The sequence below is a fragment of the Mustela erminea genome, chromosome 1 (assembly GCF_009829155.1).
Source record: "Mustela erminea isolate mMusErm1 chromosome 1, mMusErm1.Pri, whole genome shotgun sequence".
NCBI classification, from domain to species: domain Eukaryota; kingdom Metazoa; phylum Chordata; class Mammalia; order Carnivora; family Mustelidae; genus Mustela; species Mustela erminea.
Genome location: NC_045614.1, coordinates 21,710,159 through 21,724,704, shown reverse-complemented (window position 1 = coordinate 21,724,704; position 14,546 = coordinate 21,710,159). Strand labels below are relative to the sequence as shown.

The 14,546-nt window shown below is 45.7% G+C and overlaps 1 protein-coding gene across 2 annotated transcripts; it reads right to left on the bottom strand.

Annotated features, from left to right (window-relative positions):
- Positions 1 to 1,834: 1,834 nt before the first annotated feature.
- Positions 1,835 to 14,397, bottom strand: PHF7 (PHD finger protein 7). Of its 2 annotated transcripts, XM_032321627.1 has the most exons (11): positions 13,662 to 14,396; positions 12,309 to 12,421; positions 11,507 to 11,559; positions 11,032 to 11,123; positions 5,765 to 5,866; positions 5,265 to 5,389; positions 4,642 to 4,801; positions 4,006 to 4,112; positions 3,137 to 3,253; positions 2,588 to 2,712; positions 1,835 to 2,396 (listed from the first exon to the last, which is right to left on the bottom strand). In XM_032321627.1, exons 2-11 carry the CDS (start codon positions 12,350 to 12,352, stop codon positions 2,170 to 2,172), a joined length of 1,152 nt encoding a protein of 383 aa, XP_032177518.1. In that variant the 5' UTR covers positions 12,353 to 12,421; positions 13,662 to 14,396; the 3' UTR covers positions 1,835 to 2,169. The 2 variants fall into 2 exon arrangements, with proteins under 2 accessions (XP_032177518.1, XP_032177529.1); XM_032321638.1 differs by lacking the exon at positions 3,137 to 3,253 and having other exon boundaries at positions 13,662 to 14,397.
- Between the last annotated feature and the right edge of the window lie 149 nt (positions 14,398 to 14,546).

Sequence of the window (14,546 nt, the reverse complement as noted above, 5' to 3'; positions counted from 1 at the left end):
AGAGAGAGCAGCAGATTCCCCACTGAGCAGCGGGCCAGATGGGGGCTCTATCCCAGGACCCTGAGACCATGACCTGAGCTGAAGGCAGATGCTTAACTGACTGAGCCACCTGGGCGCCCCTCCAAGTGGATTCTTTTTAAAGGGAAAGATACTACCCCAGATGTCTGAGAACAGGCCTGGTGACCCAAGTTATGGAAGTTCTAGAAACTGAAGTCTTAATCTTGGAAGTGTCCTGCAGTTGTGAATTATCATTACAAGAGTTGAGTCTTTAGGAGAAGTAAAATACCATTTGTTTTTTAAATGAAAATCCACAATTTAAAAACTTGGTTAACTTGCAGAGCTCTGACAAGGTGTCCCTGGAAACCCAGGTTAGGAAGCACAGCATGGAGTCATCAGAATCATGGGAGAGAAAAGGAAGAAAAAAGGCACAGTTGCGGGCAGCCCTATGGGTTAGCTGCACAGGAGGCCCAGTAAGCAGCCAGCTCGGGAGTAAGCTCCAGGAGGCTGGTCTTTCAGAAAAGAAATGCAGCTAATAGCGATCTGATGTTTGGCCTCTGAGGAAGATTATATTTTGAAGCAAATGTCATGTGGAACATTTGGGAAGAATTAGCCTTAGGTGCCTAACAAATTGAGCAAATACGAAAGAGAGGTTATTTCAGGAAAAAAACAAAGTATGGGAGAAGAAGAAGAATCCTAGTGTACCCCTTGGCTCAGAGGCATAGCATTTACATGCTCATAGCGAGTAAACCAAAGGCTACTTCTGTAATGCCTAAAGGTTAATTCAACAAAAACTGTGATGCAATTTTAAAAAGATGGGAGAGAATGGAAGTGGGAAGGTGTTAAAGGAGATCTCACATGACGTAATAGGAAGTCAATAACATCTAAGACTAATGAATCAAGAAATGGCTAAAATAATGGACAGGAGTTGCCTTTAAGGCGTGGGATTGAGGGTAGGGAAGGGTAAGTCAAGAGGCTCTTTTTCATTATAATCATTTAAGTACTTCTTGATTTTTTAAAGTTCTGTATTACTTTGCTTACATACTTTGATAATCACAAAAAGACACAAATACCCCATCCCCCACTCCATGTGATTCTAAGTGGATCTGGTCCAATCTGAAAAGGATCCCTGTAAACACCAAGGATGGAAGACTCCAGGGGTCATCAACATTTGAACCGAGAACCTGCTCCTGCACCACTGGTGACAAATGACTCAGTGAGACCCTGAGCACTGAGTATCTGGCAAATGGTCCTGAGTTTCCCCCCACTAATCTAAATCCCACAGAATCATTAAAAACAAATGTGAGATAGGTTGCATTCAATTTCTCCCAAGACCTTCTGCCAGATTCCCATCCCAGCTGCCTTGCCTAACGCAACTGGCCTGGCATGGTTCCCTGACCCGAGACGGAATTGCCCAAGCCACCAGGCAGCAAGATTTTGAATGGAGGTACGCTGCAGACCACACCGCCTACAGTGAACCGAGTCCTTCCACCCCACATGAGCATGATAGTCCCTGCCCTGTTTGAGTCCAGGACCCTAAGCCCTGCAGTGGTGGCCTATTCTCAGTCCAGTGTGGCCTCCTTTGCTGGATCACTTCCCTGATGAGAGCCTGTGTTTATTTGTGCAATGATGAGATCCCTGTCCCCGCCTGTAAAGTTCATTTCCCAGAAAACTACTTCCCTCCAAAGCAACATGTGTCTGTTTGAAGTTGAAAATTCTACATTTATTCACTGAATTTTATAGATCGGAAGGGTGCATTTTCTATTTCCTCACTCTACCCTCCAGATTCCTCAGGCTGCTTGATAAATTCCAGAGTGAATTTATAAGGAGACACCAATGGAGAGAAAAACCTTTATTTGCATAATAACAAACGTGGGAGAAGTAAGAAGAGGCATATGAGGAGCAGATTAGGGCGGGAGAAGAGAAGAAGGCTCTCTGGGAATAGGGCAGAAAGAGCAGAGGCGCTCTCCTAACTGCTAACATGTTCCGAGGTTGGCATCTGGACCCTGCTCTGTCCTCACGCTCCCCTGGGATTTCTCTTTCCTTGGTTCATGCTCTCACTGCTGGGCCTCTTTCCTTGTCTCACAGTCCCAAAGGGCTCTCTGCCTCAAACCCGGTGGAGGAGCACAGCTTCATACCCAAATGTGCTTGGCAGCGACTACTCAGAAGCTGTTACTTGGATTTTTTGCAGCTCTTAGTGATTTTGACACCCTTAGACCGGCAGGGGTGGCCCCTCCTGCCACTAGAGGACTCTGGCTTTTCTAATAGGGAAGGTCCTGGCCAATCAGTCCAAGAAGGGCCTGGATTCTCTTCCCGGCTGGTGTCTCTGTAGAAATGCCTCCTGGGGTGGAAGGTGCCGCTGCAACAAGGGATGTCACCTGGGTTTTCAGGTGTATAGTCTGTGGTGAAAGAAAGGCAGAGAGGAAGACTCAGGCTTCTGTCTCTCCAGGCTCAGGTCCTGGAGCCCCTCCCTAGCTACTTCCCTTCCCAAACCAAAGGCACAACTCCAAGTCCCCATCCAGGGACATACCCTCCTCCTTTCCCGGGTATCACCCCAAGTTCTTCGACCAGACCTTCCCTCCAGTCCCACCTGTGGCTTCAGCAGAAGGTGCACACTCCTCACACTCCCACTTCTTACTGTTGGCTCTCAGGGAGGAGCAGTCCCGGTGGGTTCCGTGGGATCCACACGTAGCACACAGAATGAGACGCCACCTCCTGCAGGAAGAGCCAAGGAAGGGTGTGGGGACCCAGATTACACTCTCTACCGCTCTCAGAATGTCTGCTAGAGGCCAGGCCTTCACTGAAGGCTTCCCAGGCCATTTTCACTGTACGTTTTACCCATGACCCATCATGGCCGAGTGCCAATCCCTGGACCCTGCACTCAGGCACAGATACTCGAAAGGTGGATTTGGAAAGAAATTGGACCCGAGGGCTGCTCCACTGGGTGTGAGGAGGAGCAGACCCTGCAAGAGCCTGTCCACTTGTGCATGAGTGAGTCCTGGGCTGGTCAAGTATGGTACTTGAGTTCACCCTGAGGTCTCTAGACAAGAGCGATATTCTTGTTCCTGATAACTGTGCCAAGGTCTAACTCTAGCATGGCACCAGTGAGAAATCTTTCTAACCAGGAGCCTTTCCCTACCCTTCTTCCTCAAAGCTGTCTCTGCCTTTTTCATACAGACAGATGGGGGCATCACAGTGTTGATAGCGCTGATACAACTCCGAGAAAGCCCCCGGCTCGAGCTCCCAGGCAGCATCTCTGCGGTGGGAAAACAATGATTAAAGGGTGCACAATTGGGGGTGAAACCTTTGCCTACCTAGAGTAACTAGGTCGGCAGTACCTAGAAAGTAGGAGGAACTAGGTAGGAGGAACTAGAAAGAACTCAAGTTAGCACAGCAAAAGATCTCAACAGGCTGCCTGAATACTTTTTTTTTTTTTTTTAAGATTTTATTAATTTATTTGACTAAGAGAGAAAGAGAGAGCGAGAGCAAGCACAAGCAAGAGGAACAGCAGGCAAAGGGAGAGGGAGAAGCAGGCTTCCGGCTGAGCAGGGAGCCCGATGCAGGGCCCGAGGCAGGGCTCGATCCCAGGGCCCTGAGATCATGACCTGAGCCAAAGGCAGCCGCCTAACTGACGGAGCCACCCAGGCACCCCTGCCTGAATACTTTAAATAAGATGGGCTGAGTGGTCTGGCAGTAGAAGAGGGCTGAAGCAGGATGAGTGGAACATGGGGGTTCCTTAGTTCCATGCTGAAATTCAAGAACCCACCCCCAGGCAATTCTGATCCCCAAGCCCCCTTTTCAGGAACATGTTTATCCCATTCCCCCATTTCCCCCCACCTCCTTTTCTTTTGATAACTGATAAGCCCTCCCTCCACTCTTTCCCTCTTTACCATATGCCAGTGCCTGGGCTGCTCCCTCATTCTCCGAACTAACCTCACACTCACCGCCTCTCTAGAAATCTAGGCAACCCACTCCCTGGCTCAATTCCTGCCCTAGAGTTTCCACTACCTGTCTGGAATATGAATTCCCATTCTTAGCATTTCTTGAGGAAACTCTTCTCGATTGTTACACTGTGGACATTTGAAGAAATGTTTTGCTGATGTGTGGGCATATTTCTGTAAGAGAAACATGGAAGAGCACTGTGTTTATAAAACACCATCTTTGATCACCTTCTCTCCACCCCAACCCTCATCTCACAAAAAGGATGTTGTCAAGAGAACTTGATTGGAGGTTTCCATAAAAGGGCTACAGGTGGGCTAGTGGGAGGGGTGTAAATCCAGGCCTTAGACCAGAGACCAAGCTCAATTCCAGAGAGCTCCCAGGAGTGCCTTAGCTGTCTTCTCTTGCTGTAGGGTCTGCAGTGCTGACCCATTCAAGGGTCGCTTTCCTTCCATCCCAGGAAGCAAGGCTGATTTGGAGGCTGCTTGACTCATTCAAGCTTGTTTGTTCTAGCCCTCCTGAGGATTTTGGATGAGGTCTTACAAGTCAGGGGTGACCAGAGACTGGGCTGCCTTTCTTCTGACTGCCTGGAACCAGCCCTGCAAATAGGCCTCCTGGGTGGAACACAGAAGCCAAGACTGCCTGAACATTCCTAGGGTGCTCTGAACTAGAGAAAATCTGGAAGGTCCCCAGGGCGGTCCCCACCTGTATGCACTTGCGATGGTAGATAGTTTGACTGCAACAAGGACTCTGGATGTTTTCAACACTTGCTTGGGATAAGTCTTCACAACACAAGACACAGCTTTCCTCCCCTGCCTTCCCCCGTTGGATGTCCTGTGTTGGGCGGTGTTTTCCACAAAATGATCTGAGGCAGAGTAAACAGACTTGATTTCTGGTTTGTCACTGATGTAGTCATCCAGCTTCCCCGCCTAGGAAGGCCAACCACCCGGGCCGATGCCCAGTGAACCTCCATGCTCATGGGGAGGAGGAGGAGAAGGGGAAGAACAGCCACATGCCTGCTCACAGCTGTTCCCCACTGAGCAAAACTCTTGGGACGATCTCCACAGCCTCCTGTTCCTAAAAGCCCCACTTAGCTCTGAGCAGCTGTCTAAGAACAGCAGCTGTTCGTAATTTAAGACGGGGATGGGAAGCAAGAAGTAACCCCTGTGAAATCGCCAAGTCAAGACACTGTTTCTCATTATTGAATGGGAGGACAGATTCACAGTAAATCAAAAATGGGCCTATGAGAACCAGACTCTGATTTCATTAGCGGCTAATTAAGAGCAACTTGCAAAAGAGCAGTCCAACTTTTCCCCTTCATCACTCACTTGTACTCTCCAAAAAATTGTGAAAGGCAACCCCTTTCTTGGCCACAAGGAAGGTGGAAGTTTCTGACGCATTGATCCTTCTGGCAGTTGATGGCAGCTCCCTTTTTCTTGCACACAAAGCAGATCTGCAAATTAGATCCCAGGCAGTGCTCAGGGCCCCAAGAAAGACAAACAGACGTTCTGTGGCACATCACTGTATGGAATGGAAATTCTAGGAAGCCGTAGCCATTTCCTTTCCTCAGTTGACCTGAAAGCTCTGTGGGCACCCTGAAGCTGAGCTTCAAGCATCACTAAGTAATTTTTTCCCCAGGATGTTGCTCCCTCCCCACTTAGAATCCTCCACCCCAGAGAAGAATGCAGCTTATCGGAAGGGCCTGTTGGGAAATCCGAGAGTCCTTTGACTTCTGAACTAGCCGCTAGGGAAAAGAACAGAAACAGGGGCCATCAGAGAGGCATGAGAAGAGACCTACCCCGAGGCCCCCATACTGGGGGATTCTAACCTTCCTAGAAGCCCGGGCTGCCTCCTTTTTGATGTCTTCAGGCAGGAATCCATGGAAACCTCTGTTGGACTGGCCCCTCTGAGGCAGCTTGCTAGATAGGATCTGGGGGAGCAGGAGAACCAGGCTGTCAACATGGATGATCCGTGAAACAGTGCAGTGCGGTGAGGAAGAGGACAGGGTGAGAGCGCTAGAGTATAGAGCTTGGTGGGATATATACGCATTTACAGGGTAATTTACTTAGCAAAGGCTTATACAGCATTAACTGTGCTCTAAGTGCTTTTCAAATATTGACTCATTTAATCCTTGTAACAACCTCAGGAGGTAGGTACTATCATCACCCCCATTTTATAGGAGACATTCTGTGATCTGCTCAAGGTTACAGGACTCCAGAACCTGGGCTCTTACATACCTCTGTATTATGCTGTATCTCATTAACTGAGGCTTGCTTTCGGGTGCTGGGCCCTTTGGGGAAAAACTCCCTATATATTAACTCATTTTCTATTCACGACAGCCCTGTGATACAGATACTATTGTGATCCTCATTTAAAAGACCCTCATTAAAAAGAGGGGCCCACTGAGGTATAGGATGGTAAGGGACATGGCTGGGGTCACAGAGCAAGGAGGCAACAGAGTTGGCATTCACATCCAGGCCCACAGAACCCACACACTTACCCTGCCCCTTAGCACAGAAAAAAGCTCTTCTTAGAGTTTGTTCATTACAGGAAGGGAAACAGGACTTTAAAACCTGACTATGGAGGCACCTGGGTGGCACAGTTGATTAAGCATCTAACTCTTGGTTTTGGCTCAGGCCTTGATCTGAGTGTTCTGAGATGGGGTCCAACCCACATCGGGCCCCAGCTCAGCACAGAGTCTACTTATGACTCTCTCCCCGCTCCCTTTGCCCCTGCCCCCTGTGCTCACGTTCTCTCTCTCTCTCTCTCCCTCCTTCTACATAAAATAAAATCTCCCAATGATAGTCATTCTGCCCTACTGGGGAAGGGGAAGAATTGAACTTTCCTTTAAAAATACAATTTTAGGGGCGCCTGGGTGGCTCAGTGGGTTAAAGCCTCTGCTTTCAGCTCAGGTCATGATCCCAGGGTCCTGGGATTGAGCCCCGCATCGGGCTCTCTGCTCAGCAGGGAGCCTGCTCCCCACCCCGACCTGCCTCTCTGCCTACTTGCTATCTCCATCAAATAAATAAATAAAATCTTTTAAAAAAATATAATTTTAAGGGCCTTTAGTTTCTGAAAAGTCCCCAAAGCAGATTCTAGAATGGGAAATCAAGGAAAAGGACAATAAACTGTTAATGTACCCATAAACCGTTACATATATGTATGTACATTGGAAGAACGTGAGCACCCCAGCCCCACCCCAAGAATCTTCCAAAAATATGGGAAGGGTGCTGGACTTCCTAAAGTAATTACATGTAATGTGTAATGGGAACCCAGGCTATTTTATTTTGACCTTGTAACAAATTTTTAAAAGATTTTATTTATTTATTTGACAGACAGAGATCACAAGTAGACAGAGAGGCAGGCAAAGAGAGGGGGGAAGCAGGCTCCCCGCAGAGCAGAGAGCCGGATATGAGGCTCAATCCAGGACCCTGGGATCATGACCTGAGCCGAAGGCAGAGGCCCAACGACTGAGCCACCCAGGTGCCTCTTTTTGACATTATAGAAAAGGTGACGCTCCAAGGTTAGATGATTTGAAGACACTTGGATTATAGCTATACGTGCCCAATTAGGCTTAAAACATATCCATTTAACACTAATTATCTCAGGGCTTTAGGACTATATGAGTGATTTCCGTTTTATTTATATTTCTAAGTATTACTTACGTTTTCTACAATGAGTATGTATTATTTCTATAAACAGAAAAACCAATAGTGAAAGATTAGAAATAATCTAAATGTCCTTTAAAAGTGGTTTGTTTTAATACTTTTTGGCACCCCCCCCATACCATGGAATACCAATTAGATATTAAAAAGGAAAAAAACTAGATTAATACATTCTATGAGGAAAGATCATCCTAAGTATTAAGAGGTAAAAAAAAAAACAAGCAAAATACAAAACACTGTGTATAGTATGTTTATTTTTATGTTGAAGATGTGTACGCTTGTAAAGGCACTGAGATTAACCAAGACCTGACACCCAAACCAGACAGGACTTACAAGAAGGAAAATCACAGACCAATCTTTCTCACGAGTACCGGTGTAAAAATGAAACAAAATATTAGCAAACCGAATCCAGCAACATATAAAAAGGATAATACATCATCATCAAGCAGGGTTTATACCAGAAATGCAAAGTTAGTTTAACATTAAAAATTCAATTGATGTAACAAACCCCACAAACAAAATAAGGGAGAAAAACGAACATCTCAATAAATGCAGAAAAAGCATTTGACAAAACTCAATAGACATTCATGATATCCTCAGCAAACCAGAAATAAAAGGAACCTTGTTTAATCTGATGAAAAGCAGACAGCTAACATCATATTTTAATGTTGGAAAACTGGATGCTATCCTCCCATGCTGGGAGTAACACAAGGATATTTACTCCTGTAACTCCTATTCAACACCTGATTGAAAGTCCTACCTAGTATAATAAGGCAAGCTTAAGAATTAAAAGAATTGAAAGATTGGAAATGAAGAAGTAGAACTGTCTTTCTTTATTCACACTATATGATTGTGTACACAGGAAATCCTAAGGCATTTACCAAAAATATTAAAAAATAAAAACAACTACTGAACTAATAAGTGAACTTAACAAGATTGCAGGATAAAAAAAATCAACATACAAAACAAACTGCATTTATATATACCAACATCCAAACTTGAAGCTGAAATTTTAAAATACCATTTATAATAGCATAATAATCCAAAAATATTTATGCATTCATTTAATAAAAGATGTGCAAGACTTCTTAACTAAAAAACACTGCTAAATAAAAATAAGCAAAAAAATAAATAAATAAAACATTGCTGAGACAAATTTTAAAAGACCCAAATAAATGGGGAAATATATCACATCCGTGGATTGAAGATTCAAGATTTCAGTTCTTCCCAAATTGATCTATAAATTCAATGCAATCCCAATATCAATCCCAACAGGCATTTCTTTTAGAGAAAAACTGACAAGCTAAGTGTAAGATTTATACAGAAAAGGACCTGATAGCCAAAACCATCTTTAAAGATGGTTTTTAAAAAACAGTATAGTATTTAATTTCAAGTCACTATAAAGCCCCAATAATCAAGAGAGTGCAGGACTGTTGTAAGGATGGAACACTTATCAATGACATAAAATAAATAATCCAGATCTACAGAAATATGGTCAATTGATTTCAACAAAGGCAACAAGGTAATTCAATGGGCAGGCAAGGTTATCTTGGGACACACACAAAAAAGCACTAATGATAAAAGAAAAAAAATTTGTAAACTGAACTTGATCAAAATTAAGAACATTTGTTCTTTGAAAGACACCATTAAGAAAATGAGGCATCTACTGGGTATTTACTCCAAAGATACAGACGCAGTGAGAAGTCCATCTGTACCCCAGGGTTCATAGCAGCAAAGGCCACAGTTGCCAAACTGTGGAAAGAGCCGAGATGCCCTTCAACAGACGAATGGATAAAGAAGATATGGTCCATATATACTATGGAATATTATGCCTCCATCACAAAGGATGAATACCCAACTTTTGCATCAAGATGGATGGGACTGGAGGAGATTATGCTGAGTGAAATAAGTCAAGCAGAGAAAGTCAATTATCATATGGTCTCACTTACTTGTGGGCATAAGGAATAACTCAGAGGACATTGGGTGAAAGAGAGAAGTGAGTTGGGGAAAACTGGAAGGGAGATGAACCATGAGCGACTGTGGACTCTGAGAAACAAACTGAGGGTTTTGGAGGGGAGGGGGTTAGGGGATTAGGAGGGCTGGTGGTGGGTATTAAGGAGGGCATGTATTGCATGGAGCACTGGGTGTGGTGCATAAACAATGAATCCTGGAACACTGAAAAAATAAAATTAAATTAAAAAAATAAATAAAATGAGGCATACCATGGACTTGGAGAAAACAGTGACAATATGCATATCTGAAAAAGGATTTGCATCCAGAATATATACAAAACTCATAAATTGAGAAGACAAAATAACCCTACTTTTACAATGGAAAAATATTTGTACAGACACTTCACTAAAGAACATATGTGAATGGGCCAGTAAGCACACAAAAAGCTCAACATCTTAAGTCAACAGAGAAATGCAAATTAAAACCACAATGAAATGCCAGTACATACCTAATAGAATGGCTAAAATTAAAAAGATTGACCATATCAAATTCTGGCAAGAATATTGTGCAATTGGAACTCTCACAAATTGCTAGTGCAAGTGTAAACCAGTACAACCACTTTGGAAAGTGATTTGGCAACTTCACATACAGTTAGCACACAACCAATAAATCTACTCCTAGGCGTTTGCCCAAGGGAAGTGAAAATATGTGTTCACAAAAAGACTAGAACATGAATATTCACAGCAACTTTATTCATTATAGTCCCCAAATAGAAACAATTCAAGTTGTCCATCAACAGATGGGTAAAGAAGCCAGTTACAAAATATTCATATAACAGAATACTAGGAGGCAACAAAAAGGCACAAGCTAACAATATATGCAACAACATGGGTGGATCTCCAAAACATTGCATTGAATAAAAGTCGGACACAAGAATACAATTGGTGTATGATTCCACTGGTATGAAATATGAGAAGAGGCAAAAGTAACCTATAGATGAGAACAGTGATGATCTCTGAGGGGACTAGATGGAAGGGTACGGGAGGGAACTTTCTGCAGTGATGGAAATACTTTGGGGTGGTGTTTATATGAGGATATACATTATATCCCCATGACATAGGAGCTTATCAAAACTCATCAAACTGTACACATAAAATTGGTACATTCTATAGTAGGCAAATTATAGCTAATAAAAAATAAGAAAGCATAGTGGGGAAAAACCAGCTCAAAGGACAGTTGATAGCATGTGCTTCTAGGGAGAGGAAGAAAGATTGGGAACGCTGTTTTGGGAAGTGACTTTTTATTGTACATACTTTATACTGTCAGGATTTTATAGCATTTTAAAGGCCAGATTTCAGAAAGAAAAAGGGCTGTTGAGAAAAACAAGGCTATGGATTTGAGGCTGGATGAAAAACAGAGAACAGACAGTACAGCAAAAGTCATGAAACATTCAAAGCAAAGGGGACCTTATACTCACAAGACAAAAATAATGCACGCTGAGATTGTCTTTCTGAAGAAATTCCCCCAGTTTTTCAGGATCCCCAGGTTCTCGAAGGCATAGTCGGCAAACTGGAGGAGAGAATGTTAAGAATTCATTTTGGGAGTACAGGGAAGAGTCATATATTGGGAAGAGGACATTTTGACAAGGGTGGAGGTTGGAAAGAAGTGTTGCATGGTATCAGTTAGGCCTTTATATAATTTTGGCCACATTTGAGGGAGTTGGCAGCAACTGCTCATTTTATATACTTTTCTCTCAAGTGGCTTTAAATAACTTGCTTCTTGAACTTTAGATTAGCCATTGAAGAATCAAGGACCCTGAGTTCTTCAGCATCTTAGAGAATCTGGGAAATAAGTAGGACGGACATTCAGAGAAGCAAGTTTGCTGCCCTACATAGCTGGCCTTTGCTGAGGTCGGAATGCAGCAGTTGAACAGAACCTCCAGTCTTTCTTACCAGGCCCTGAAGATGGCTTCCTTTGGGTCACCCTCCTTGTCTTGGCAGATTTTCTATACAAGAGAAGGAAGAAGTACAAGGCAGTCTTTGAGGATCCTGTCAACACCCCTTGTAACATTTCCCTCAAAAAATGCCTCTATGGTCTGATGAAGGACCAAAATAATAAAAAGCTAAAAAATCAGTTTCTATTTTTATTGCTTATTTTTTGAGAACACAAAATATAGCTGCTAAGTCCTTTGAATTACGTGATATTGTAGTTATCTTTCTGTTCCCATTGGCTGTGCTGCCTGTGTAAACTGAATGATGCAAGAGCAAACCTCCTTTTGCTCTTTTACTGTTTCTTCTGTCACCTGCTCTGAATCTCTGGCGGCACCATGTTCACAAAGCATAACGAAATAAGAAAACTGAGTGTGAATTTCCTATTGTGAAGCACTATTCTTGGCTCTTCACAAGGACTAGCTCAATGAATCTACAGAAGGCTCTAAAAAGTGGATGCTATTTCTAAACACATTTTCCAGGTGAGGAAACTGAGGCTTAAAAAGAAATATCCCAGGTCACCTAGTGTCAGCAAGTGTTGGAGCCCAGATATGAATCTAGCCCCTAGGGCTCCAGAGCCAGCACTTTGCTTTTAGGGACAGCTCTGGGGGCATAGGTCACCGGGGCTTCCAGGGGACCACTGGTGTATGCTTCCATGCTACCCAACCCCAGGCCCCCAAGACCACACAAAGGGGACAAAAAATGCATGATATACCATGGGTCTTTGGACAATTTCTCCCAAACTTCCTTACTTCACCTACTCTACCTCAATCTTTGACGTTCCTTCTTCTTTTCTTTTATAGTCTTCATTCGCTGCTGCCTCTCTCTCCTAACTTGAATTCTTCTATACTATTATGAGGACAATACAGGCTCTTCCAGCTATAAATATAAACAGGGCTTGGTCAGCAATTTAATTCTACATTTGGTTCCACAGGGTCAAAGTAACAGTGTACCTCACCTACCAACCCATGTAACAGAATAAAAGGGAACCACCCAGTATCAACGCTAGTAGTAGCCAATAAACAAGAAATCTGTGTCAAAACTGTTCTAGGCATTTCACCTGTATTAACTCACAAAAACTCTGTGCAGTAGATACCACTGCAATCCCCATTTTCAAGATGAGGAGACCGAGGCACAGAGAGGGCACAGGAGGCACTTGCCCAAGATCAGAGTTACTGCTATTACTCAGCAAAGTAAGAATTGGAACCACTGTCTAACCTGACTAAATGGGTCTTCGTTTTCTTCATGCCTACTAAATGCACGAGGTGGCACTCAGGATAAATACGCTCACTTTGCCTCAAGTTTAGGGGCCTTAATTCTACCCAGTAAAGGCTTGGAGAAGGTAGCTCTTTCCTAGCAAAAGAAGCCCCCGGGATTTTGGCTGCCTGAAGCAAGAACTCCCTCTAGTGGGAGACAGGAGGGAACACTGACAAATCACCCCTTAGCTCCTCTCCCTTGTCACCAGGCTCCGCAGGCCATTGAGGTTTGGTTGGCTCCCAACCTTGTCTAGATCTGAGCCAAGAGCACAATGTCCCAAAGTGGAGAGGACACCCACACTCCTCCTCCACCAATGTCAGCCCACAGCAAATTTGGTTTTCATTGGTTAATGGGGGAAATCCCTGAAAGGGAAGAGACGATTGAAAACTACATACAATCCACTCCCATGAAGGGAGGGCTGTGTCTCGTCAAGGGAGAGGGGGAAGGACAGCATTTCTTCGAAGGAGAGCCGAGTGAATCAGGTCACTCCAGGGACAGACACACCAGCACCCATGTCCTCAGAGCACAGCTGGGAAGCGTGAACATCTGCAGGGGCTGTCCACTGCTCTCCTTCCACACAACTGTTAAGGCAACTAACTAGCTGTTCAGAAAACTAAGACTGGTTAGACCGCCCTTCCTCTCTTTGTGATCGCTCCATCTCCTCTTCCGACCCATGAGTTGCACATGCAGAAGTCACGGCACCTGATGGCTTCTTATTCAACACAAGCAGTTGGCCAGGCTGGAAGAGGAGAGGAGGGCACGCACTAGGGGACCCGCTTTCGGGACTACTGAGCGGCTCCGGGTCGTTGGGGGTGGGGGGGTGGGGTGGGAAATCCCGGCCATCTAGCAATAGAAATAAAACCTTGAAACGTCAGTGCTTTGCATCGCTGGACCAAGACGTTCCTGGAGTGGGATTCTGTGCACACTGGTAGTTACGGGAAGACGCAAAAATCTTCAGAGCATTTGAGGAGGGACGTTGCAAATGCCGGCTTCCACGAGCAGCTCAGTCCGAGATTCCCTAACGGAGCGGATGCTCCCTTGGAACGGTTACCAAGCTGTTTCACTGGAGGAGTGCTGGGTAAAGGCTTGTTGAAAAAATTAAAAATAAATTAGCGTGTTCGGCCCCGCCGCCGCAAGAATAAACAGTGATTTATTTGGAAAATGTGTCGGTGTGGCCACAACCGTCCCCCGGAGGTAACAGCCGAAGAAGGGGCTCAAGGAGCATCCCGCGGATGCCAGACCAGGCTCATGTCGCGCTTGCAGGGCGGCTGGTGCGGGGCCGGGCCGGAGGTCGTCTCCGCCGCTCGCTCCTCACGGTAGCGCACAGGCCGCCGCTCCCGGCCGGGGCAGCCCGCCCAGCTGTCGCCGAGGGCGCCGCAGTCCGGAGCTTTATTCGTTGTCACAAGCCGTGGTAGCTACCTCACGGGCGGCCGCCCCGCGCGGTGACTGCGCCGGCGAAAGGGGCGAGCGCGCAAACCGGGGCCGGGTCACGCGGACTGCGACCCAGGGAGACTGCGGCCGCGGGGACCACCGCGTCGCGGACCGTTGGTAGGAGAGGACCGCTAACGGCCGCGCGCTAACAGCCGCGCGCCCGCCCCGCCCCTTCCTCTCTCACAGCCGAGCCGGTCCCCGCCCCCGTCCCGCCCCCTCATCTGTTCCCGCCCCCGCCCCGCCCCGCCCTGCCTTTTCCTCTCGGGCGGCCGGCGCCCAGCACTGCCCTCGCCCCGCCCCTTCCCCTCGCCCCGCC

What these genes read in the sequence shown, in the direction of transcription:
- PHF7 (XM_032321627.1), bottom strand. Translation starts at nt 12,352, where the DNA reads ATGAAGACTATAAAAGAAAAGAAGAAGGAACGTCAAAGATTGAG. An exon ending in GAAGCCATCTTCAGGGCCTG is followed by an intron (nt 11,124 to 11,506) that starts GTAAGAAAGACT and finishes TCTCTCCTCCAG; the next exon opens with TTTGCCGACTATGCCTTCGA. An exon ending in GCGTGCATTATTTTTGTCTT is followed by an intron (nt 5,867 to 11,031) that starts GTGAGTATAAGG and finishes CTGCTCCCCCAG; the next exon opens with ATCCTATCTAGCAAGCTGCC.